Source organism: Panthera uncia (genome assembly GCF_023721935.1).
Source record: "Panthera uncia isolate 11264 chromosome B2 unlocalized genomic scaffold, Puncia_PCG_1.0 HiC_scaffold_24, whole genome shotgun sequence".
NCBI lineage: Eukaryota > Metazoa > Chordata > Mammalia > Carnivora > Felidae > Panthera > Panthera uncia.
Genome location: NW_026057580.1, coordinates 103345131 through 103371505, shown reverse-complemented (window position 1 = coordinate 103371505; position 26375 = coordinate 103345131). Strand labels below are relative to the sequence as shown.

At 46.3% G+C, this 26375-nt stretch overlaps 1 protein-coding gene across 2 annotated transcripts in view; it reads right to left on the bottom strand.

The window, feature by feature from the left end:
• The window catches only part of PPP1R14C (protein phosphatase 1 regulatory inhibitor subunit 14C), an 85373-nt gene extending 59634 nt beyond the window's left edge, over positions 1-25739 (bottom strand). The window contains exon 1 of one of the 2 annotated variants that reach the window (XM_049653072.1): positions 25236-25739. In XM_049653072.1, coding sequence (XP_049509029.1) covers positions 25236-25574 — 339 coding nt within the window. In that variant the 5' untranslated portion in view covers positions 25575-25739. The remainder of the gene's footprint in view (positions 1-25235) is intronic. The other variant, XM_049653073.1, reaches the window with a different exon arrangement.
• Between the last annotated feature and the right edge of the window lie 636 nt (positions 25740-26375).

Genomic DNA, 26375 nt, shown 5'->3' with positions numbered 1-26375 from the left:
TCCTTCTCTGTGAATGAAGAAATTAGTCACCTGTGAGATTTGAAAATCCGCATATCAGAGTGTACCTAGATGCCTCCAGATCTCCTCTGGCTGGGTCGAGGGCACTGAGACAAACAAACCGCGGCTAGCGATGTCTTCCTCTCGGATGATCACTTCCAGTCAGTGACACAACCACCGACAGCACAAAGATCCCCTTTAGAATTTCTGACACGGCATTTTGTACCACCACGATAATTTTGAAAGCCAGGTATCATTTTCTCTCTGATGATCCCGCAAATCGGAAGAGGAAACAAAGCGACCAAGGTGATGCGTCTATTTCTGTGCTTAGGTTAGACATATCTCTTTGGTTGAGATATCTCCGGTAAGGCCTATAAATCAATCATACTGACTTTACTTAAACTGAAGAAGTGAACTGAAAGGGCTGGTCATGCATATGAGCAGAGTCACAAATCTCTGCCGGCTGTAACTCCCCTTCCTTCCAGGTGTAGCCCAGAGTCTCCAGAGATTGCTGAGCGGGTCCCCCACCCTCTCTGTCATCCCACATAGGGCTTCCATTGACCCTGTGGCCCCAACACACTCCCCTGCCCACACTTGGCGTTTCCTCCAGCCTCCTACATGAATTGACTTATCAGGCAGACCATCTGGACCCTTCATCCAGGCCCCCCAACGTGGCTTCCGGATGGGCCCAAGACATGTCACTATAAGCCTTTCCAGTGAGAGGCCAGCCCCCGATCACAGGCTGCAGACAGACAAGGAGGGCACAAAGGCTGTGCCCAAAGGCCGCATAGTACCAGCTGGTGTGGTGAGGGGCCATCTTGGGTGCCAGGAGACACACACACAAAGCCCTCTAGGAGATTACAGTCACAGCGCTCAGCCATGGGGGAGAGCATGTTTACAATTGAGGTAAAACTTGACTGTACAGAAAACAAGGAAAACAGACAGCAAAGAGAAGCCCGTCTTCCTGGCTGGAGATGCAGCATTGGTGGTAACGTCTGTCCCCATCTACTCACTGGGAGAGTCACTGGGCAGGCGGGCCGCTGGGGTTCTGATGCAGGTCCCATTGGCCCAATAAAGTAGCTCTCCCCACCCACTCTCTACCCCCCTCTCCCAGGAAGAGAGGGACGGGAGCACACAGAAAGGAGAAGAGAAGGCATGGTTAGGCGTGAAAAGGCTACATCTCCGTAAACGCTCCATTGCCCCTGGGACGCTCCACATATGACCCAGTGTTTACACTCCTTGCTGTCAATAGACAGAGTCCAGTCCTCAGTCACACTGGCAGGAATTCGCACTCCTTATCTACCAAGATAGTTCCCTTCCCAATATAAAACTGGCTTGAAGGCGCCATTAAACGAGACCCATATACAGGCCCAAACAACCATTTCGATTTCCATCTCTTCTCCCCAGATCGCGTCACAGAAACAACAAAAACGAGTGCATCTTAGTTCTTCCGGAACTTGCCAGATGCATCTCTTGAAGCAGAAGCTGACCGACACTTGGTATGGGGGGGCGGGCGGGAAGGCCTGCATCCTTTCTGCTGAGGGTTAAGACCAGCTTATCGGTGTCCGGAGGGCAAAGTGATGTCAGCAACTTCTACAGCAAAACCACCCAGCAAACAAGGTGTCGGGAGCTAGGCCCGACTTTGCAGGCTGGGAGGCCCTTCTATGAAACGCGAGGGTGTGTGTCTGCACGTGAACTAGTTGAAGATGATCGTAAAAAAAACTCCACTGGCTCCGAGAGGCCAGTCCACGAATCTACCAAAACACCACAAAAAAAGAAACAGCTTGCGAATGAGACCAAGAACTCGTCCTTCGAACAAACTAAGAAAGTTGTTACAATTACTGAGCCCGATGACTTTTTTTCGGTATTTTCAATAAGACTGTGTAGAAATAAACAGGATGCTGTTCTCCCATCATCCCTTTGGACAGACAATCAAGGGGAAAGGTCAGCTTAAACTGAGTGATAAGCCTTGACACAGGAAACAAGACTTGAAGTAGTTGCAAGTGAACCAGACACAAAGTGTGCCAAGGGTACCCTGCCTCGAGCTTAGTTTTTAGGAGCAATTCCTGGCTTGGTAACGCACGGAGGCCAGGGGCACCCCCGTACAGATGACAATTGACTCAGGCTGTCCTGTGCAGCCTGGCCAACAGGGCTGGCTGCAAGCATTCACTGCATGGGCTCCACCCCCAACCCCCACAGCCCCTCACCTAGTGGAGCCCGACGGGGTCCCTCCCGTTCACTGCTATCACGAGAACCCCTTCTCCAGAAAACTAGGTAATCAATCAAAGGATAAACCTACAAGAAAAGGAAAAAATAAATAAATAAAAGAAAGCACAGGCCGTGTCGGGCCAGCGTTCTAAATACCCACAGCAGAGCTTTTAATTCTTCTTCAGTAGAATAACTTATGACTTAGGTGTGGCTGGTCTGAGGATCCTGTCATCAGGGAATCTTGGCATGTTCAGGACCCAACGTGGCCATCAAGGCCAGCAAACCCAAACATCAGTGAAAAATACCACAGGTATGCTTGCGGTTGAACTGCATTTCCCAAAACAGGCCAGGGGTATGATGTCCAGGTTTTATTTTAACCGATTCTGAGAAAAACAGCAGCCTCAAACCTAGCAGAGGGAAAAAAGCCATGTGTTATGGTTACCCAATAACACACGGTTAGATGCTATAAAATGATTAAGCACTAGAACAGGGAAAGCACACAAGGTAAGAGTTCTGGGAATTACCTACCCCCTGTCCTGGGGGGAGCAAATCACCACCCAGAAAATGTCAGAGCGACTTTCTTGCATTTAGAAATGCTCTACACTTGGAAGCTTGCCTTCCTTTGTGCTTTTAATGGGTAAAGTAATATTTTACAAAGGAAATTAGCGAGCAGTCATAAAGAGCAAGGAGTGAAAGATTTATAAAGGTTCACAATGGTAATGAACTCACGTTTTCAAAAAATACACTCAGCGTATCAAAGTTCTATAGCCTTAAGTAAATGACCACTCTGACTTCACACAAAGAGGAAGGGACTCCCCTGAAGCAGATGCCCGATACCCAGCCTACAGGGGACAAACCTACCCGCTCCACCAGCTCATCTGTGCCGCTCAGTGAGGTATTGGATCTTTCTAAAAGTATTTTTAATGTTTATTTATTTTTGAGAGAAAGACGAAGTATGAGCCGAGAGGGGCAGACACACACACACACACACACACACACACACACACACACAGAATCTTAAGCGGACTCCAGGCTCTGAGTTGTCAGCACAGAGCCTGACGCAGGGCTCGAACTCACAAACCATGAGCCGAAGTCAGACATTTAGTCAACTGAACCACCCAGGCGTCCCTAATGGATCTTTCTATGCCTGGTTTCCACCCTTTTGAAATAACACTGGTGAAAATACCCAGCTCAGAGATTTGTTAAGGGAATGAAGAGTTAATGTGGGAAAGGACTTTGAATAAAGCCCAGAACCTAGTAACCGCTATGTGAGTTACCATTATCATTGCTGATTTGGACTGTATCACTTGGTCAAGAGTAATCAAGTACCATAGCAGCTCCGGAAGCAAAGTTTAAGCCATGAATAATATGTTTCAAATAAAATGAGACTCTCTTCACTATTAAGTATCAAACGATATTCCAGGAAATCACACTTTTTTAAAACACATTTATTCAACAAAGACTATCTGCTGGACTTGGAAAGTCCATATCCTCTAGGAGCTTACAGTCAAATTGGGAAGATTAGATGCACGCCCATAAGAAAGCACATCGCAGGCAGCATATGGTAAGTGCCAGCTGAGAGATAGTGAATTTATTCTAATTGATTTATAAATACTAAGAAGCACTGGGTAAGCAGACTGGTTACAGCTTAAAAAAAAAAATCATGGAAATGAGGTTTCAGTTGGGCTTTGGAGGATGAGTAGGATCCTCACCAAGAAAAAGGAAGGGTTTGGGGAAGGAATATTGGGAATGGCATGAGCAAAACTCATAGGGCCATCTTGAATTTGAGATAAGAGACTAGAGTGCTTAAAAACCTAAGGTCTACAGACTGTCTCAGTCCAAATCCTTATTCACCAAGACAATGGCTGTGTGACCATGGCCAGTTACTTACCCTTTTTGTGCCTCAGTTTCCTAAGTGGCCACCCTCATAGGTACTGTCCAAAAGACTGAATAAGATAAAGCATGAAAGGAAGACACAGATTCTACACATGGAAGGACTCAAGACTGGCCATTGTGTGGTAGGAAGCAGTGTTAAGGAGGCTACCAAGAGACCCGCCTGTCCGAAGGACTCTAGAAGGCTGGAGCTGAACCTGGAAAGTGGTGCAAAGTCATGTTGGAAGGCTAGAAAGGAAGGCGTGGAGAGTGCAGCTGTCATTCAGGGAGAGTTCTGAACCACCTGATAAGAGTCGGTCTTCTGATGGCTCACCTGGCAGTTCTGGGCAGCTTACAAGGTCAGAGAATCTGGGGACAGGAACCCGATAATATGACAGGGTCCACATGTGGGTAGTAAGGAGCTGGGCTAAGTTCACGCACTTTCACAAGAATGGAGAAGGGCAGGTATAAGGGACTGGATTAGATGGCTCAGCATCGGTGGGACGTGAGAGAAGTCAAAGACAAACTCCACTAGATGCGATGTGATATCCTGGATTAGGTCCCGCCAGAGAAAAAAGACATTAGTGGGAAAAGACAAAACAAAACAAAACAAAAAACAGGGGAATCCGAATAAAGACTGTAGTTTAATTGTAGTGTACCAATGTTGATGTCTGGGTTTTGATAAATGTACATCATAAGACATTAACATTAGAAGTAGACAGGTGACGGGGAAATGGGAAAACCCATCAGTACTATCTTTGCAACCCTTCTGTAAATCTAAAATGATTTCCAAAACGAAATAAAATTATTTCACTCTTTTGGAGTGATTCATCACACCATCACTAAAAAGAGGAAAGCCACAGCAAGTGCCACATTGGCCTTGAGAGGATTTGACTGAATGATGGAGACAACGATATGGCTGACGTGAGACCAAGGGGACACCCAAGCATGGGATGTGATAACATGGCCTTGTGCCCACATCCAGCCATGTGAGGAACCTAGATGAATCTGGACCCTTAGGGATGTGGAATGGCCTGACTGTCCTCTCAGCTTCCCATGCTCACATTCCTTGCCAGGAGCCCATCCCCCCACCCATTACACACAGCACCCACACAGCCACTGCTTCCTGTTACGCAACTGTGCCCACCAGGAAAGGTGTCAGCATTTCCAAAGACCTTTACCCTCAGACTCAGGAGCTTCTATTTTGAGGCCCATGACAAACCAAGTCTTCTTAAGGAAAGAAGAAATATCCATAACACCAACTTTCAATAGTGCAAGGGAAGAATGGTCACCAGCGGGTGAGCAGCAGAGCCGGGCTTCAGATTCAGGCCTGCCTTGCTCTGTCCTTCCCACCACACCACGGGGCCTCCTACGGGAGCCCTGATACGGTCTGCCGCATTAACACACACACACCAAGATACAGCTTTACAAAAGAGCTCAAAAACCATGTCATAAAGGCACCAATGCCCCAGGGTTAGAAAGATCTTCTAAAAACCTGTCTCATCTCCCTGGCCTAACAGAATTGCATATTTCCGATCTATCATAACTTGAACTATTAGTTCTGAATGTCAGAGATACCATATAATGTGTATATAGGTGTATGTACATACATCCATATAGGTTTTACATATACACATACCTATGAATAAATATACAATAAGCACATATAGGTTAAATAAAACCTGTACGATAAATATCCTTTATAGATGGGTGATGAGTCGGTAAAATAAATTCTTCATCAAAAAATAGGAGATACTGGGACGCCTGGGTGGCTCAGTCGGTTGAGCGTCCGACTTTGGCTCAGGTCACGATCTCACAGTTCGTGAGTTCGAGCCCTGCGTCGGGCTCTGTGCTGACAGCTCAGAGCCTGGAGCCTGCTTCCGATTCTGTGTCTCCCTCTCTCTCTGCCCCTTCCCCGCTCATGCTCTGTCTCTCTCTGTCTCTCAAAAATGAATAAACGTTAAAAAAAAAAAAATTTTTAAATAGGAGATACTGAACACCTACCACATAATAAGGGCTAAAAACCATTTGCTGATTTTACTTAACGACGTGGCATTCTTTAAATTAATCCCTACAAACACAGCATGTCTGTGCCACATTATGAAATCAGGAATCAGGTTATTTTCATGAGAACGAAGCTGGAGAAGAAGCAGGAGGAAGAGATTAAATTCCAGTCGTGGTTTGGAGCCTGACCAGCCCGTGTCCCTTCACTTTCAAACTGTGTCTGTCAGTCGTGGGTTCTGCACCCACGAGACAATCCGAGCAGTGAAAGCCTGGGACTATCCTTTTACTGGGCTATAGATGGAATGAAAATGGCAGGGAGAGAGGTCAGAATGGATGATCGCTGAGCTCTCTTTGAACTGTGAGCGTCTGGGATTGTCTTCGAGAGTTATTCGGATTGCAGTTATGCTCAGATACGGTGGCACAGTATCCCCCGCCCGTGAGGGGCTGGGTATGTGCCGGAAAGGGCTCACAGCTCATGAGAGGCAGCTGTTAAATATCCAGGAATTTTATGACCCAGCTAGTAAGTGGGGTCATTAAAAATTGAATTGTATAAGCATACAAGTAGCGTTTCAAGTAAAACGACGTTAATAAATACTGCAAACTTACTACTTTTTAATGACTTTATCACATTTCACTCTTAGCCACCCTCTTGAGGGTCCTTACATCTCTTGTCTCTGGATGGAAGAAACCCTCGTCCCCGCTCCACACTGACTTCCCCACGGTAGCCTGAAATCAACCATGGACGGTGATTCCACAGCAAGGAAAACTTCAAATGCTATCAATCAGGGTTTGTTTGTTTGTTTGTTTGTTTGTTTTCCTGAGAATCAGTTGTTGAACATTTACCAGCAACCCACCAGATATCTGTGCCCTTCAAAGACAAAGATAAGCGGGAAACTGCACTGTGCTGGGGGTGGGGAGGGGAAGCAGTTAGGGGAGACAGGGAGGTGGGGGAGAAAGGGATAAAGAAGGGTAGGGAGAGGAAGGGGAGAGAGAAAAAGCAGGAGAGAAAGCAAGAAGAGGGAGACAGGAAGTGGGAGAGAGAGGAAGAGAGAAGGAAGACAGGGAGGGAAAGAGAAAAATATTTACTATCCCGGGGGAAACAATGGTTCTACGTAAGCAAATTATTTCAGATAACCAACATGTGGACTCTTTTTCTGAAAATCTCTCTAAATGGATTACTCATGTGCCTGCCTTCTGAAGCAGAGGCTACCAAGAGAATTAATATTTTCTTAATGACTCAGGTCAGTCCTGTGAGCAGACGTTCTATTGTGCTACATGACCTTCCAGGCCACTGACACGCACAGAGCTCTTTTTGTCTTCCATGAGTTGGCTCCAATCTTCTGAGCTTTTTATAGATTCTCTGTCAACCCCCTTACTGTCAGGCTGTCAGCTGTCACTTGTAGACTTTCTCCCAGTACTTCTATCGAGCAGCCTCGTTAGTATGTTGCTTCGAAATCGCAGTGAACTGAGAAGTCAGGAGACCAGGCTTTTTAGAATTGTGGCAAAAGTTAACAGTAAACGTACTCTCGCAAGCCTAAGGCTCTCTCCGATAAATAAAAAAACATCAACCCTAGGGTGGCTCCTCTGGTTCTCGAAGTTACCCATCTGCTCACAGGCTCGTCACTATGTTTCAAATGGTTAAGGTTGCAGAATTAGCGACCTCTGGATAGCTGAGATTTCCACTAAGTATATAAAACATTGAGTGAGACAAACTAAAAGCTAAACAGAGACAACATTAACGAATACGAAGGCGAGTAAAAGTTCTGTCACGTAAGTGATACGCTACAGCACAGACACCCTGTTCTGCGGCCAGTCTGTTTCCTTTGTCTGAGGCGGAGGGCAGAGCCGGCCGTGGCCCAGCTCCACGGCTGCCTCTTCCAGTGTCCCATCTTCCAGCTAATGCCCAGGGCTGGCCCCACCTTAGACCATCTGCCCACCCCACCGTTCCTCATTCACATCCCTGGAGGGAGGCAAGGAGCAGAGAGATCCAGTGCCATGAACCAGGACACGACGATAACTGAGCAAGATGGTGGCTGGGGAGAAGCCATCGATAGACAGGCCCCCCAAAGGACAGGTACCAAGGCAACAGCAGCCTCCTGCACACCACCCACTTGTAGTACGACCTGATATAAGGACACTGACTGGTCCCTTCTGGGCACAGTGCCAACCTCTCGAAAATGCATGTCTCTATTTCCCCGAATGTGGTCTTTGGGCTGCCACTAAATTCTGAAACTAAGAAAAGTATTTAACTGCTCATTGAATTCACTAGATGAAATAGCGTGCTTAAAAAAAATTAACCTCTTTCCTTTTGTAGGGTTTTATTTGTTTTAAAATATTCTGATAGCAACATAAAAGTTCTAATCCTTAGGCCTATTGCCTGTTTACCCATACTGTCACACACACACACAAATTTTAAATACCTATAACAGAACAGCAAAGCCATCCTCAAAATAGAAGAAAATTCCAAAAACTCCCCTTCTTGTACGGAGTATTTAACTTGTAAAGAAAGAAGCATTTAACTTGTAAAGAAAGAAACAACAAACATTCTAAAATTAAAAATAGAAGCTCCGAAAAGAATCCCATTATTTAACAGTCCTACTTGATACCTGGCACATAGTAGGCCCATAACAAAGTGGGTATCCTCTTTGTGAAGTGGATGGATGGTTGAATAGATACAGCACTACTGACCAGATAGTCTGAGGTCAGGACTTTGAAGTTCAGGACTTTGATCAGCATGATGGGTCCAAAACCATATTTGGGCATGGTGAAGAAATATAATTAACTAGTCAAAGTCTTTTCTAAAATGAAATCTGAGTATCTTTTCTTTGAGCCTGAGCCCAGGGATTTTAAATACTCCTGCCTTAAGGCAAGTTGAGACCTTCTCCTTCGATAGCTGATATTTACTAACCATTTACCATTTTAGCACATGCGCCATTGTGCCAGGTAATGGAAATGGAGTATTGTGAGCAAGAAGGGAAGGCCCAACCCAACATTAAAACACACTCACCAGAATCTATAGTAGAGCCACACAGAGGAGGTCCCCCGATTTGTGACTACAGTGCACTGGGGAGAAGATCATCTCCAATGAATGGTACAGGGTCAACTGGAGGGAAAGAAATGAACCCGATCCCTACCTTATACCATACACAAAAATCAACTTCAGCTAGATTACCAACCTAAATATAAAAGGTAAAACAATGAAGCCTCCAAAAGATAACAGAGGAGAACATCTTCATGACCTTGAAGCAAACAAAGATTTCTTAAACAGGATGTGAAATGCCCTAACCATGGAGCAAAAAACTGGTCAATCGACAATATTAAGAACTTCTCATCAAAAGACACTTAACATAAAAGAGTAAAAAAGGCAACTCACAAAATAGGAGGAAATACTCAAATAACACATATTTCTGACAAAGGACTGATAGCTAGGGTGTATAAAGATTAGCAGCCAGGATACACAAAAATCAGTACGTCAGACAACCCAACTCAAAAGATTTGAACAGGCACTTCACAAAGAGGATACCCAAAGTATCAAGAGGCATATAAAAGGGGCTGAACATTCGAAGTTTTCAGGTAAACGTAAATGAAAACCACAATGTGGTAGTGTACCACACAGACAGTTAAAATGAAAAAGGGAAAATACTAAGTGTTGGCAAGGATGTCACTTTCATATACTGCAGTGGGAATGTGAGTCCGTATAACTGCTTTCGGCTGCCACGTAAAATCTTCTGGAATTACCCAGGAAAGCTGAACATACACACATCCCATAAGCCAGCAGTTTCACCACTGCGTACGTAACCCGGCAGAAACGCAAACATATGTTCACCAAAAGACATGTGCAATAATGTTCCCAGCAGCTCAATTCAGCACAGTCCCAAACTGGAAACCTCTCAGATGCCCATCAAAAGCAGAGCAGATTAAAAAGAAGTGTGATATATTCACACATGGAATATTCCATGGCAACCAAAATGAATAAGCCTCAATGGCACGCAACAACCTGGGTGTATCTCGCGTCCTTAATGCCGAACAAGAGAAGTTCTTTAAAAAGGCAAGTGAACCAGATTACCTTGGAGTGGGGTAGGGGGCTAATGATGGAAAGGGGGCACAATAGGGACTCCTGTGTTGTTAGCAATGTTCCTCCCCTTCTTGATCTGGATAGTGGTTACGTGGTGGGTTCAACGTGAGAATATTCATCAGCCTATCCACTCCGGATTTGTGTGCCTTGTATGTTACGCTAAAAGAGAGGTTCTTCAAAAAATACTTCCATTCAGGGGCACCTGGGTGGCTTAGTCAGTTAAGCATCTGACTTTGACTCAGGTCATGATCTCACGGTTCTTGAGATCAAGCCCCAGGCTCTGTGCTGACAGCACAGAGCCTGCTTGGATCCTCTGTCTCCCCCTCCCCCGCTCGTGTGTGCTCACTCTCTCTCTCTCTATTTTTTTAAAAAAAAATACTTTCATTCAGGTGGCACAGTCGGTTAAGTGTCTGACTCTTGGTTTGGGCTCAGGTCATGACCTCCTGGTTAATGAGATCAAATTCCATGTAGGGCTCTACATTGACAGCATGGAGCCTGCTTGGGATTCTCACTCACTCTCTCTCTCTCTCTCTCTCTCTGCCCCTCCCCCCACTCACACACACGTGTACTCTCTCTAAAGAGAAAAAAAAAAAAAAACAACTTTCATTCCTGACGTCATCTCTCATTTCTTTCTGTCCCTAGTCCCTCAACCACGTCAAGGTCCATCCTGCCTCAGGGTCTTAGCAGTAACTGAGCCCCCCAGGGGGAAAGCTCGTGCTCCCTGATCTCTGCACAGCTGGTGTCATCTCTCATCACGTAGGTCCAGGTTCACATGTGACAAACTTCCCCAGAGATGCCCTTCTCATGACCTGAACCCACTTTGGTTTACCCACCGTGTTTGTTTATAGAACACAGGGACTTTGCTTCTTGGGTTCACCACAGTATCCCTAGCACCCATACCCTTAGCATCTCAAAATTCATCTGGCATATTTACCCAACTGATTTGAAACTTATACCCACATAAGAGCCTGCCTGCCAATGTTTACATCAGGTTGATTTATAACTGCCAAAAACCTGAAGCAACCAAGATGTCTCCAGTACAGAATGGACAAATAAACTGTGGTACGTTTATACAATGGAATATTACTCAGTTATAAAAACAGATGAGCCGTCAGGCCACAAAAAGACACACATGAATACCAAATGCATATTGCTAAGTGAAAGAAGCCAGTCTGAAAAAGCTATGTACTATATGGTCCCAATTAGATAACATTCCAGAAAAGGCAAAATGATGGCAATGCTGAAAAGATCAGTGGTTGTAACGGGCCTGGGAGAAGTGGAAATAGATGAATGGATGGAGCACAGGAGATCTTTCTAGAGTGATGAAACTATTTGATGTGATATTGGAAGACAGTCTACATGACACTATGTATTTGTCAAAACCCACAGAACTTTATGGTACAAAGAATAAGTCTTATGGGTGGTTCAGTTGGTTAAGGGTCCAACTTCGGCTCAGGTCATGATCTCACGGTCCATGAGTTTGAGCCCCGTGTTGGGCTCTGTGCTGACAGCTCAGAGCCTAGAGCCTGGAGCCTGCTTCAGATTCTGTGTGTGTGTGTGTGTGTGTGTGTGTGTGTGTGTGTGTGTTTGTGTGTGTGTGTGTGTGTCTGTCCCTCACCCACTCACGCCCTGTCTCTCTCTGTCTCTCAAAAATGAATGTTAAAAAAATAATAAATCTTATGATGTACAGTTAAAAAAAATCACTTAGGAGCCCAGGGGATGCTAGGCGGGAATGCAGAAATTGACAAGGCAGTCTAACTGTAGTACAAATGCATGAAACAACCTCACTGAAGGAAGGAGGTGCTGACCTGAGCGACTGGAAACGAGCGCAGTCTGTAAGAGCGAATGCAAAAGAAACCGCACACAGGCGCCACGTTCTAGTTGATAACATTGTTTCCCACGGCAGTCTAGCCACCCAAAAAGATAAGGACACCCTGATTTCCAAAAGCATTCTGTATGCTTATCCTGCAATGTAAAGAATGGAGTATGACAAAAATTGTTAGCTTACTTTCTCCTTAATTAATTGCAATTAAAAATAAAAAACCGCCTGGCGGCCTCAAAAAGTGAAGGCTGCTCTTAATATCGTAAAGCCCTGTGACAAAAGAGTGCACGTCACTGAGGAGCGGGGAGCCCTTGTCTTTCCGGTGACAATGGTCGGGATATCCACACCCACGTTTTTGTTTTTTTTTTTTCAAAATAACTTTCGATTTCTCATATAAAAGGAATACGTGTTCAAAACATACATGTGTACAAAACATAAATGAATACAAATTACCCATAATGACACGAAAACAGCACTATCAGCATTTATCGCGGATTTTTGCAGCCCTTTTTCTAGGCACAGATGAAAGAAACCTATGACACGATTTTTATCCAGAGTGAATGTTATATGATGACAGATATATTATTACTTAACTCCAATGTGATAATTATCTTGAACTAAAAAGGTAATTCTCTTAAAGCAGCCCAACAAGATTTTTCTTTCTGAGACATTGGACTGGGTTATTCCATATTCATAAAACCTGGTGTGTGACCAAATTTTGCAACAAAGGCCTAAACCCCATCAAAAAAAAAAAAAATCAAAACAAAAAATTCCAAAAGCCTCTGTTCTCTTTTTGGCCAAAGAGCATAACTTTAATTTTTTTTTTTTTAATGTTTATTTACCTTTGAGAGAGTGTGTGTGAGCAGATGAGGGGCAGAGAGAGGGAGACACAGAATCCGATGCAGGCTCCAGGCCCTGCACTGTCAGCACAGAGCCCGGCGTGGGGCTTGAACCCACGAACCGTGAGATCGTGACCTGAGCCGAAGTCGGATGCTTTACTGACTGCGCCGCCCAGGAGCCCCGATTTGAATATTTTTATTAAGAAGGCAGAATCGATCATGGCAAAAAGAGCATAAATGTTGCTAATGGCGCTTTCATAAATATCCTGGGCTTTTCTTGGGATGATTTTTTTACATTAACAATCCTCAAAACGCCCCTGGAAGGGCTGTATCATTTAAAAGGGGAAATTAAAGGAAGCCGAGGATGACGACTCACAACCACATTGTGAGCAAAGCGCGCTTCGGGGAGCCCGCCTCGTCCTTCTGAGCAGACCAAGCCCATTCCTGCCCCAGGGAGACGGGAGCATCTATCCTATAAGGCAGTGCCCTGCACTCGGGCATTAAGCGTGTAAAAAGAACCCTATGAGTGCAACCAGTAAGGATCTCTTAAATGAGACCACCTATTTTCCACCACCAGCAAGAAGCCATATGTAGGAACTTCTCCCCTTGTTTTGATTTTGTACAGTGGGGCCAGAGGGGAGAAGATGGTCCGAATTCCTTGAGAAGAAGGGCTAGGTCCATGCTACGCCCACCAGGCCCACTTAGTGCTCACAGCCTTGCCCTCCTGGAGGCGGAGAGGGCCAGTGTCTTCGTCATGATGGCTGCGTGGAGAATTTGCACCTCACTAAGTGTTTTGTATGTTCTCTGCATCTCATTCTCTGCCCTCCTTCACTGTCTTCAGTGGCCTCGCGCAGGGCAATTTACAGTAAGGTGTCAATTGATAAATACACCAGTTTCTCATCTTCTTTAGAGTAATAAGTTAACTTGAACTTGGAATATTTCACTTACAAAATACAGCCCACTAGCCCTCCCTGAAGTTTAACATGAGAATATCCCAGAGGTTTGAGACATGACTGGCAGCCAAATGCTTTTAAAGTCTCAGGCTAGTTTAGATGATGGTCTGTTTACCAAAATACACACGTTTTTATTTAAACATCCATCCATAGAAACTGCTTCTGGCATAAGAGTACTGAATGCTGAACCATCTGGGGTTTGATGAAGAAATGGAATATTCTAGCTTAACAAAAGGCACTTGTCTACCAGAGAGAGTATGTGTTGTTTTTTTTTTTTAGTTGTAATATTTGTAGGCCATTTTCATGATAGCAAGCATAATCATGTTTCAGCACCAAATCAATGACTCATTTTCTCTTGACTTGTTAGAGCGCCACACCCCATCACAAACACAAGAAAAACCAGTTGACTAATTAGAATTGTTATGTGGTGTATTAGCTCATAAAAACTGAGCAGAAAAGTCATCTTTTCACCAATCTGAAATCTCAACACCTTACCTGTTTGGCCTGAAACAGATTTGAATCTATTAACATTTGCAGAAATGAACGAACAATCTGTGTCAGTTGTACTTGTGACATATAAAATATAAAAGGTGTTAACAGATGATTGACCAAGCAGCTCAGGAAATATATATATATATCCTTTATCAGACGCAAAAGAAGTTGTTAAGGGCTTTGCACATTTTGTTTAAAAAAATTTTTAACATTTATTTATTTTTGAGAGGGAGAGAGAGAGAGAGAGAGAGAGAGAGAGTGTGCATTAGAGGGGGAGGGGCAGAGACAGAGGGAGACAATCCGAAGCAGGCTCCAGGCTCTGAGCTGTCAGCACAGAGCCCCACCCGGGGCTCGAACCCATGAACCATGAGATCGTGACCTGAGCCGAAGTCGGATGCCCAACCGACTGAGCCACCCAGACACCCCTGCACATTTTATTTAGAAGCATTATTTCTTTACTTTTATCATGGGAAGGGTAATATCTGATGCTTTCAAACACGCAGGATAAAATATCCACTCTGTAACCAATGTTTTATTTAAAGTGTGTTTCTAATTTTTAGCCTCAATATTCCATCTACGTGGACAGCTGGAGAGCGTGAGGGCTCCAATACTAACCATTCATGCAGAGTTGACAATCCAAGAAATAAATAGCACATTTCCTACAATATACACTCAGGAACTGATGGATGAAGAAACTAAACTATTATCTAAAGAAATAGCTGAATCCCATTAATGGTTCATGTAATAAATTATAAACAAACACAAGAGTGGAATCCTATAAACTGTTCAACTAAAATAAAGCCTACTTGAAAATGTATCAAATAAATTAAGCAGAAGAGCCTTGCCCAGCGTATGGGGCAAACATACAAGGATAGGTGCAGATGACCGGGGTGGGGAGGGTGACATTGATGGTCACTGTTTCCGGGTCCAAGTCCTGCTGGTAATTTAAACTCAGGCCTGGAACTAAGTCCTTCTGAGCCTCAGTTCTGTTGTTTTAAAAATGAGGTAGCTCCTTACATCACAGCGCCTTTGTGTGGATTGAATGGGATTACTGATGATCCTTTATGGATTCCACCATCATACAAAATAAACAAATATTAAGAGCAATAAATTCTGAATTTAAGATACAAAACAGATGAACGTAAGGGAAGGGAAGCAAAAGTAATATAAAAAAACAGGGAAGGGGACAAAATATAAGAGACTCTTAAATACAGAGAACAAACTGAGGGTTGCTGGAGGGGTTTTGGGTAGGGGGATGGGCTAAATGGGCAAGGGGCATTAGAGGACACTTGTCGGGAGGAGCACTGGGTGTTATCTGTAGGGGATGAATCACTGGATTCTGCTCCTGAAATCATTATTGCACTATATGCTAACTAGCTTGGATATAAATTGAAATAAATAAATAAATAAATAAATAAATAAATAGCAATAAATTCTGCTTTCCACTTCCCACCAGGACTGTCCATGAAAAATATTAATTTGTTTTCTTCTATTCTGTCCTGCTCATTCTGACACTAACTATAAAGTGACATCCCAGGAATAATTCCCCAGTGAAAACTAATTTGTTTATACAGATTTATTCAGCCTTTTATTTAGGCTACTTTGTATCCTTCACTTTTTAAAAATTTTATTTCCTGGGGCGCCTGGGTGGCTCAGGCAGTTAAGCATCTCACTCCTGGTTTCGGCTCAGGTCACGATCCCAGGGTCATGGGTTCGAGCCCTGCGTCAGGAGCGTGCTTGAGGCTCTTTCCCTCTGACCTTCTCCCTGGTTCATGTGCTCTCTTGCTCGCTCTCTCTCTCTCTCTCTCAAACAAAAAAATAAATAAATAAAACAAAAATTTTATTTCCTAAGGCTACTACTATTTTCCCTCTGAGGTGCTCGCTTTATATCTCAACACAAGTTAAGATAAATACCACTATCAGTTAATTATGAGCTGCCAAGATAAAGGACAAATAATAAGAACAGGAAAGCACTACCCTCCCCCCAACAGTCAGTATTATAAGTTATACACCAAAAATGTTTAAGCCAAATATTCCAGTTCTTCTTAAAGGTTAACCCAATTAAATTAAAAAAAAAAAAAAAAAAAAAAAAAAAAGACCAAACGGGGCGCCTGGGTGGCTCAGTCGGCTGAGCGCCCAACTTTGGCTCAGGTCATGATCTCGCGGTCCGTGAGTTCGAGACCCGCATCGGGCTCTGTGCTGACAGCTCAGAGCCTGGAGCCTGCTTCGGATTCTGTGTCTCCCTCTCTCTCTGCTCCTCCCCCGCTCATGCTCTGTCTCTCTCTCTCCTTCAAAAATAAATAAAAACATTAAAAAAAATTTTTTTAATAAATAAATAAAAACAAACAAACAGGGTACCTAGGAGATCTGCACTGTCCGATTTCAAATTTAACAGAAATCAGTAGTAAGTAGAAAGTGCTGGAGGGGAGGAGGGTGTTCTAAAAACACCTTCTCAATCCGATTCTTCCTATCTGAGCCACATCACACGAGAGATTATACCAAGAGAAGGATGGACACACTCTCACTTTAGCTACTAGAATTAGCTATGCAACTAAATGATCCTTTGGTGAACCATCCTGATGCTTGTCTCATGTTTGCTTTGAGAAAGACTCTTCCATTACTGCTTTAAATATCACCCTCTCTTTAATAAATCTCATTTTCTGCAGTGTAGGGCCACCTTTAGTATAGAAGCTCTAAAGGGCAGAGCGTAAAAACGTAGACCGTCCTCGTTTTTTCAGGTAAGGACAGAAAACCCGAAAACCGAAGTCTATCATGAGTAGGACTTGCCAAGGTCATCGAGCTAATTAAGCAGCAGTTCAAAGTAGATCCAGTTCCACAGGCCGGGGTCCTTCCCGGGACATCCCAGAAACCAGCAACCTGTTTTGATTTTATCCATTTCATAGATGCCAACAAGGTCCCACAGCCCACAAATAATAGATCCTGCCCCGGTTTATCAATTCCTGAAGTTCAGCTGATAAGAGGTTACTTTCTCTTACTTAAGACCTTACTTCCTATTAAAATGAAAATTAAAGTGGTTCTTGTCATTTACGGTATAATGTGAATGACTTTATTGCACCCTTTCCTGAAAACAGACTCTGAGTAAAGGAAGGAGCACGGAGCCAGGATGCAGTAAATAAATGTACTGAACACACTAACATAGCTGTGAACAGGACATAGTCTGTGCCCTCAAAGGGCTTTCAATCATACAGATGCCTCCCTCCTCTTGTTACAGAAAGCGTTTCTTTCTTTTTCTTTTTCTCTTATATAATTTAAAAGGATGAAGGCTTCTTATTCCTCTTTCCTCCTCTTTGCAAATATCTGTTGGAATGAATGAATGAATACTCCTGCCCTCTAAGGTTCCTTCCACGCTTTGCCCTGAGGATTCTTTAAGAAAAGCAAAAGCCCTCCTTTGATCATTTCTTCCTCAACCATAAAGTAACGTTGTGGAGACTAATCCACAACCCTGGTTTCTTCTTTTTTTTTTTTTCTCAGCTTTTACACAGTGGAGCAGATTTCCAAAGTGCCAGTGCTGACTAAGAAAAACCTGGTGAGAGTTTATTGGCCAGAACTTTGAGGCAGAGGCAGGAATCCTGGCTCTCGTGCCTTGTTCTATTAAAACCTGCGTGAGCCTGTCACTGTGAATCTTATCTGCCGGTGGAAAAGCACTCACCCCTTCCTCGCCCAGCAAGCATTTCCACTCTCAGAGAAATGAGCAACTATGGTGCAAATAGGATTCTTGTACATACCGAAAAATTAAAATTACAGACAGAAATGGCAGCAACCTGTGATTACTCCCTTTGAAGACTTTCATCGCCCTGTACCTTTACGCCATCACAACTTCCGTTCAGTCCACAGGTTCAAAGGACGGCACGGATGTAATTCACAACCAAGGGAAAGAAACAAAACTTTGAGTCAACAATGAAAGAGGAGACTTCGAACACCGGCAGAGCCAAATGGCATTAGTGCAGTTAAGTGTGGGCATGTATTTCTGAAATGCACAGTTCCGGAACATGGTCTCGAGGGCCGGTTTCTATCACACTCACCTGCCAGCCAGGTACTGGACACCTCAGTGCAGCCAGGGGCCTGAGAGACACTGGGGCTGCAGGGACCACGAGATCCTGCCCTCGCGAAGCTGTGCGACTGGATGACAGACGGTGAGCCAAGAGCGGGGCAAGCCTGCAGCCAGCCTGCCGGTGAGGGGATGTATCAGAGATGCTCCGTAGAGGAAATACCACAAGGGCAAGCCCCGGAGCCCTTGCTGCAGCCTATGGGCTCTTGCTTTGTCATGAGGGCCCTGGAATAATAGGATCCAGTCTGGATTTCAGAAGACACTTTGAGTCACCGCAGTGAGGGGTGGATGGAGGGGAGGCTCGCAGGGGGAGGCCCCAGCCCAGGAACCAGAGACAGGTGTCCGTTCCGGACTCCGCCCCTTGCGAGTGACGTGGCCTCTAACCAGGGGTTGCTCAAGCTCTGGGTGCCTCAGTTTCTTTACCTACCTTGCAGAGTCACGGCGAGGATGGGCCTATGCAGTAAGAACTCAATAAATGGAGCTGCTGGGCACAATGGCTGCATCGTGGCGAAGGGACTCTGGAGTCAGGACGAGCTGAGACAGGGACAAGTCACAAGTTGTCTGGTCTCAGTCTCCTCCGCCACAAAATGAAGAAATGCAGATGATACCACACCCCCCCCCCCTAAAGTTATTGTGAGGTTTGACCGTGGGAGACAAAACGTACAGATCAGAAAGAGAGCAGAAATGGTGCCATGAAAACACCGGTGACGGTTTGAAATAGCCAAGTCCTGCATGAGGAGACAAGGGACTAAACTACAAAATGCGATCGTGCACACAGCGCACGCACCGCGTGGAACAAAAAACAATGCAGGCTTTGCTCTTCCGTCACCTAGAAAGAGAGACTCCTTTGAGGAGAGCCGTCAATTAGGCCAGGTTTGCCGTGTGCAGCCAGGTAGTTCCAGAGCTGGGAGAAAAGCAGAAGACGCTAGAAGCGAAGGCGAGTCAGAGGCGAGAAGCAGAGGCAGAGCTAGCGTGTCAGGGGGCGCAGCAGAAGCAGAGGAAAAGAGGGTGGGCGGGAGATGCAAGGAAGAGCGGGTTCACAAAAGAATTCTCACAATCGAAGCTGAAAAATCAATTCGCTGTCACCACGATCTGTAAATTCCTATTTGGAGCAAGTAAGTCAATGAAGGGGGGGCAGTGTGCTTTTCAACAATGCTGAAATAAAACAGTAATAATGCAAGAGTAGGATATAGATTATTGCTGCAAACCATAAATCTATTTTTTTCTAGCTATGATTCTAATAAAGAAATGCCACCAACGAATTCAACTACAACGCCAATGACTTGTAAAAGGTTGTCTGAAGATTGACTCTTTTCATTCAATCAAACAAACGCTTCACGGTTGAAGAACTGTCCTCTACCATATTAGGACGTCTAAAGAAAATGAAGACAGAGCCTGCCTTTCAACTGACGTCTAATTTCTCCATACACATGAAAGCCCACAGGAACTTCCAGAGTAAGGAAGATACTAGAAGAAAGGGGAATGATACAGACAGTATTTGCCCATGTTCAAGTTCCAACACATGCCAACATCCCGACCCCAAGTACCTACGCATCCTTCTCCAAATTCTACCGCCAGATAGATGTGAATGCCTTGTTTTCTCTTCCTTCCTGTCCTCCGCCCACATCGTAGAGAATAAGCAAGAGACAGTGGCTACGGTTCAAAGTACACAAGTGACTGAACAGCAACAGCGTCCCAGCAACTACGTTCCAGGTCTTTCCCATCCAGTCCTCCTAACAACCCTGCAAAGAGGGCTGGGTGACTCCCTTAAACATGAGGGGAAGGTGAGGCTCAGAGATGTCAAGGAAATTGCCTACTCACTACTACTACTGAAAGCTGGGGCTGGGGCTGGGGCCACAATGTGACTTCCAGCTCTTCTAAGCGTCAGAGCATTTACTCTCTTAACCGCTGCCTCCACACCGAATTTCCCCAGCCACTGTTCCGAAGGGAACCGGTTGAAGTACTTTCTTCCAGAAGGTGCCTGGCCCCGTCCCGCCTTGAGAAGCAGTGCGGCACCGTGGTGACATTGCACTGATTTCCTGGACACAGCCCTGCCCCACCACGTTACAGCTATGGGCTCTGGGGCAACTTTTTGACATCTCCATGGCTCAGTTTCTATATCCATAAAGTGAGAATATCAGAAATTGTTACTCGGATTACATGAATCATCCCTGATGCATAAAGAGCACTCAATAAACGCCAGCTAATTCTGGCTTTTCAAACTGCATGCCACTGTCCCGAAATGTGTTATGAAATCAATTGGGAGGGTCACAAACCAGCAATTCTGGAAAACGAAATAGAACAGAATATGGTATTTAAACATGAATAGTCGTATTTTACGTTACCTTTGTAATTTTTTTCTTTAGCGCACGCAGTAACGTTAAATGATGCTTTGTAAGTCCGTGTGTCTTTCACACATCCATGTGTCCGTGTGACAGGCAGCAATCTAAAGGGTATTTCTTTCCAGGGTCGCCATCAAAAAATTTGGAAAAACACTTGATTTGCAGAAGGAGCATGACAGGGAGTCAGGCAAGATGAGAAGGTATAATATGCCAGAAAACACTTTCTAAAATGCAGCTAAGGGAAAGCCCTCCCGGATGGACATTCAGGATAACCCAGGAAAATGCCCTCAGCGCACAAGTCTGTTTACGGCTAGGCTGCTACAGGCATTTCAGTAATCTGAGGTTAACAACAGGCTTTTATTTCCAGAGCAAATCAAATTGCAAAACTGGAAGTACAGATGTTATCTTGATGCTGGGCAAGATGAGAAAAATTGATATGACTTATCCAGTAAGCCATCTTGCAATACTTGTCAAAGTAGACGCTATGCCAGATTTCAAACGCTCTTAAAAACTGTCTGGGTTTGGAAGAGATACGAAAATCTCTCAAAACAGAAATTCTTTTTTTTTTTTAATTTTTTTTTTTTAACATTTATTCATTTTTGAGAGACAGAGAGAGACAGAGCATGAGTGGGGAAGGGGTCGAGAGAGAGGGAGACACAGAATCTGAAGCAGGCTCCAGGCTCTGAGCTGTCAGCACAGAACCCAACGCGGGGCTCGAACTCACGAACTGCAAGATCATGACCTGAGCCGAAGTCGGATGCTCAATCGACTGAGCCACCCAGGCGCCCCAAAATAGAAGTTCTTAAATGTTGATGTAGATTCATCCTAACAGGTCCATTATGACCAAATCCCTAGCTGAGATTTAACTATCCATACAAGATGATGAAATGGGAGATAACTATCGACATAACTAAGCTTAGAATTTATAAACCCATGTATCTTTATATCCAAAAGGCTGTTTGATACGGTGTTTGCTGATACTGCCCATAGCCTGGATAAGAAGGGCCCCTAGTCCTTCTCCACCCAACTTCCTGTGGCGTCCCTGGGACCAACTGGACCCACACACCCATGCAGTGACCTCCGTCCCTTTTTAGGCTCCGCTGCAGCCCCGCACAATCTCATGATCAAATACGAAGCCACTTTCAGGGCGCAAACAGGCTCCTCCCAGATCTGTCCTCCCAAGGGGGTCTCTGCCACTGGTCTGAACTAAAGGTATGATTACGGGGTGGCAGAGGGTGTAGACCGAGATGGGGTGTGCAAGTGGACACAATGCTCTTCACCAGGTGGGACCATACCACGGGTGGGAAGAAAAAGGAAGGAGGCCCTGGGCGGGTGGATTCTCCAACTACATTCCAGCTTGGAGTCTTGGGAAGTCTGAGAATTCAAAATTCAAACCTAGCCTTCCAAGCCACTGTGGAGATATCAAGGTAGGTGGATAGAACACATTTTACAAGATGCTGGTTACAAATTCATTATTTTTATTTATTTTTAATTTTTTTTAACGTTTATTTATTTTTGAGACAGAGAGAGACAGAGCATGAACGGGGAAGGGGCAGAGAGAGAGGCAGATACAGAATCGGAAGCAGGCTCCAAGCTCTGAGCCATCAGCCCAGAGCCCAACGCGGGGCTCGAACTCATGGACCGCGAGATCGTGACCTGAGCCGAAGTCGGACGCTTAACCGACTGAGCCACCCAGGCGCCCCTCATTATTTTTAAATATCTACACATACACTACGAGGGCCTCTATCGGTTCTCTTGCACCGGACCCTGCAGAGTTGCCGGCACACCGCAGGAGCCACACCGCCGTGGTTCATGTTCCCACCCCCACCCCCTGCCATTCACCAGTTCTGTGGGCTGTGAAGCCTCTTCCTCTGTGTCTCAGTTTCCTTACCTGTAAAACAGGGACAAGAGCACCCTCTTCATAGGGTTGTTGTAAAGACTAAATGAATCAGTCCATACAAAGTGCAGAGAATAGCACCTAGCACGTAATAAGGACTCCAGAGATGCTGCCCTTATGTTATTCTCCATACAAAATTGATTGGCCACTGCAAACTTCTAGAGAAGGCCACGGCCAGGAAGTTATTCTGGGTCTTCCTTCTCTCCCACTCCTAATTTAGAAAGCGCACGTTATCTCCAAAAGATCACTACTTTCTACTCTGCAAGGGACGAGTCACCTCGCTGCCCACCTGCCTGATAGAAGTTCTTCTGAAATTAAATATACGCTCATCCTGTCCCCCAACCTGGCAGAGAGCTCAGGCCTCTGGCCAGTTTGAAGCCTGGCAAATTTGCTTCCTGTGTCAGTTGCATGCAATCCAAATTTAAAACCTTACCAATTTTAAGTGTAAAAGGGACATTCCCGTCCCTTTATGTTCATGAGATTCAGAGCTATTGGCCAGGGTAAGGTCCTCCTAGATTAAAAAGCCAGAGGCTGAAATACCTGAAGTTATCAGCGAGGAAAGGCTACCAGACTAGAGAACCTTAGCTAAAAATAGAGTCCTACCAGTGGAGAAATAGATGGGAGAAAACAATGCGTTATATGGCTACTTATTAGTCCACCCGCTTTTTATAATTATATACAAGGTGTATCATTGGCTTAGTAATTACAAACTGCCAACAACCTCTCAATGACCAATATTCCTTCAACCTAAAATGACAGAGCAAACAACTTGAAGAGAAATACTTGTCACGTTATGATACACAGGCAGCAAATAGCGCTCTCTCTCTCTCTCTCTCTCTCTCTCAAAACTCCAGTTGTTTGCTGCACATCAGAAGGTCTAAAATAGGAGAAGAGATGTACAAGGGAAAGATTCAAGGTCGTGTTTACCCTTTAAAATACGTACCTGACATGTTCAATACAGTGAACATTCGATCCACCATTTTCCCCCATTTATTCTGAAGAATTTTCAAAATATTTGATTCGCCAACCTGCCCAAGGGGCTGGAACTCTCTAGTTTCTCCAACTACCCCTAATTAGTCTTCCGTAAAAGCAGCACTGCTAAAGCACTGTTAATGTCCACAGTAGTTTCTCTATTAACTCAACTCTTCTCCAGATCCAAAATGGAGTATAAAGAGGAGTGTGAAATAAATGAAAATTAAATGCATGCTACAGAGGCAAGACTGAGCACATCCATCCACCCAACAGTAATCCCATCGAAATCAAACATAGTGTTTCTTGGAAGAGTTTTGCCAACTTCCTATTAAAAAAAAAAAAAAAAATCCCAGGAACGCTTCCTATTTTGGCCAGTTTTTATTTACGCAATTAGCATGGCTTTTCATAAGAGCCAGGCTGGAAACAATATATTTTTACAAGCCCATTAGTCATATAGTCAAGCTTCATTATATCACAATCCTTCAGCAGTAGTCCGTAATAAGAATGTTGTTGCTTTGTGCAATGACAACGTTTAAGGAAAGGATGCGTTCACAATAGGCCATAAAATGTGTGAAAAACAGAATACCCCAAACCAGTAGACAAGCCAATGAGTTCATCTGGCTTTCATTTTTGCTGAGCAGGGTTAAGCGCAGTATGGACACAAACCTGGTTTTGACTTAGAAGCCATATCCTTAATTACTCACCCCCTTCATTCTCCCACCCTTCCCAAACTCCACGCCCTTAAGAGAAGTACAACACTTCGACCACAATTGCTGTTATTAAAGAATCTCCCCGGGAATCATTTTGGCTTCAGTCGTTTTTCTAGCAGACGTCTGTTACAGCTTATTCTCACCATTTCTCCTAACATCAGGCATATACACGTCCGGCAGACTTGTGTGTAAGCCTTAGCCCCTGAACTGTGGGAAGTCCCAGCGTCGTGGCGGAGGGGAACCCGGTGGGTTCCGGCCATCTCGCACACCGCCCGCAAAGCTGCCTGCCTTTCACCCAGGCACCCTTCCAGGTTGCCAAAGGCTCTCCATTCTGCGCCCACCAACGGGAGTAACTGAGCTTGGCCAGGGAGAAAGCAAGCTGCTTCAACAAAGCCCAGCGTGTGCAGCTTCGGTAAATGCAAGGATGAATTATGGGGACACGCGTCGGGGCTGACTGCGAAAGAGAAAGCGTTCATCTCATGATTTTGATGTGGAATTTCAGGAACGAGGGGGTCTCTGAGATCCCCAGAACCTCTCCTCTCCGTTAAGCAGCTTTCAGGTCCCTTCCCTGCTCCCTCTCCGCAAAAAAAAATGCGGGATTGCCAGGATCTCAGCAGTGAGTACTGTTCTTGTTGGCTTAGGCGCATCTGGGGTGAGCCCTTCTGAGCCCCGCTTCGTGTGGCTGCAGCTAGAGCCTGGAAAGGCTCTGAGAAAAGCAATGCGCTTAGCCAGACCTAACCCTCCCCACTGCCATGAAGAGGGCCCGCAGCTCTCCGGGCACCCGGCACCAGACAGGGGCTCCCAACCGTCGCGCCCCGGCGCCAGAGGGCACCCTGGAGAGAGAACGCCCTGCGCCTCGCTCCCAGCGTCCGGTCCCCAGGAGTCGGGGCGGTGCGCAACCGAGAGCCGGAGCCGGAGAATCCCTGTGTGGGCACAGTGGGGCGAGCGAGGCCCCCAACCCTCCCGGCCCCGCGCCCAAGTACCTCGCAGCCGTACAGCTGACCCAGCTGCTCCACGATCCACTCCTCCAACACGAGCCGCTTCCGAAGCTCCTTGCGATCGTATTTCACTGTCACTTTTCCCTGCTGGTGGCGACGTTGCTGCTGCTGCTGCTGCTGCTGCTGCTGCTGCTGCTGCTGCTGAACCTGCCCCGCAGCGGCCGCCGTGGCCACGGGCGCCGAGTCCTCCCGGGAGGAGCCCGAGCCACCGCTCGAGCCGGGGCTGCCGCCGGCGCCGCCCCGGGGACTCTGGAAGAAAACCCGCGCGCCGCCGCCGCCGCCGGCCCCACCGGCCGCCTCGCTGCTGCCCGTCGCCACCGACATTTCCCCGCGCGCGCCGGAGCCCGAGTGCGGCCCGCAGGAGGGGCGGGCGGAGCGCGCCCGGCGCCGCTACCACCTCCGGCCGGGCAGCGGCATGCGAGGCGCTCGCCGGCACCTGCTCCGCGCGCCGCGCACGCCCTGCAGCCCGGCTCGCGGGGAGGTCGGGAGGAGCCGCGGCCTCCGGGAGGAGGACGAGCGGGGGAGGGCGGGGAAGAGGGAGGGGCGGGGACCGCAGCCTTAAAGACGCCGCGGAGGACCCTCTCGCTCCAACCCCGGGAGGCGGATCTGGCGCCCGGCGGGCCGAGGGGCTGGGGCGTGGGAGTTGCGCGCGGAGGCGGGAGTTGCGCGCGGCGGCACGCGCGGGCGCCCGGGTGCAGACGCCCGAAGGATCGGCTCGGGGCCGGTGCCAGAGACGGTCCTACTGCGCGGGTGCCGTGTTCTCTCCTCCGGGGGACGGGGAATTGCTCTTTCCGCCTCCAGCAGTCTCAGGGCGCGGGAACCCCGCCGTCTCCAGCGGCCTCGGCCGGGCGCTGCCGGGGGCAAGGGACCGCCGGGAGAGGGACGCGGGGAGGGACCGCGCCGCGGGTTCCTGGTGAAGGGTTTCTTGGCCCTCCCGCCTCTTCGGCTGGCGGGGAAGCGTCTCTCTCCCTCCTGTCCCCACCCTCCAGCTCCAAACACATTCCTATTCATGCCACTTCCTCTCTGGGATTGTGAGAAAAATTGACGAGGCGATGTTTGTGCAATCAGACAATCCGAGCGCCTGAGAAATTCTCTTCAGACCAGTTTTTCTCTCCTTACAAAGCG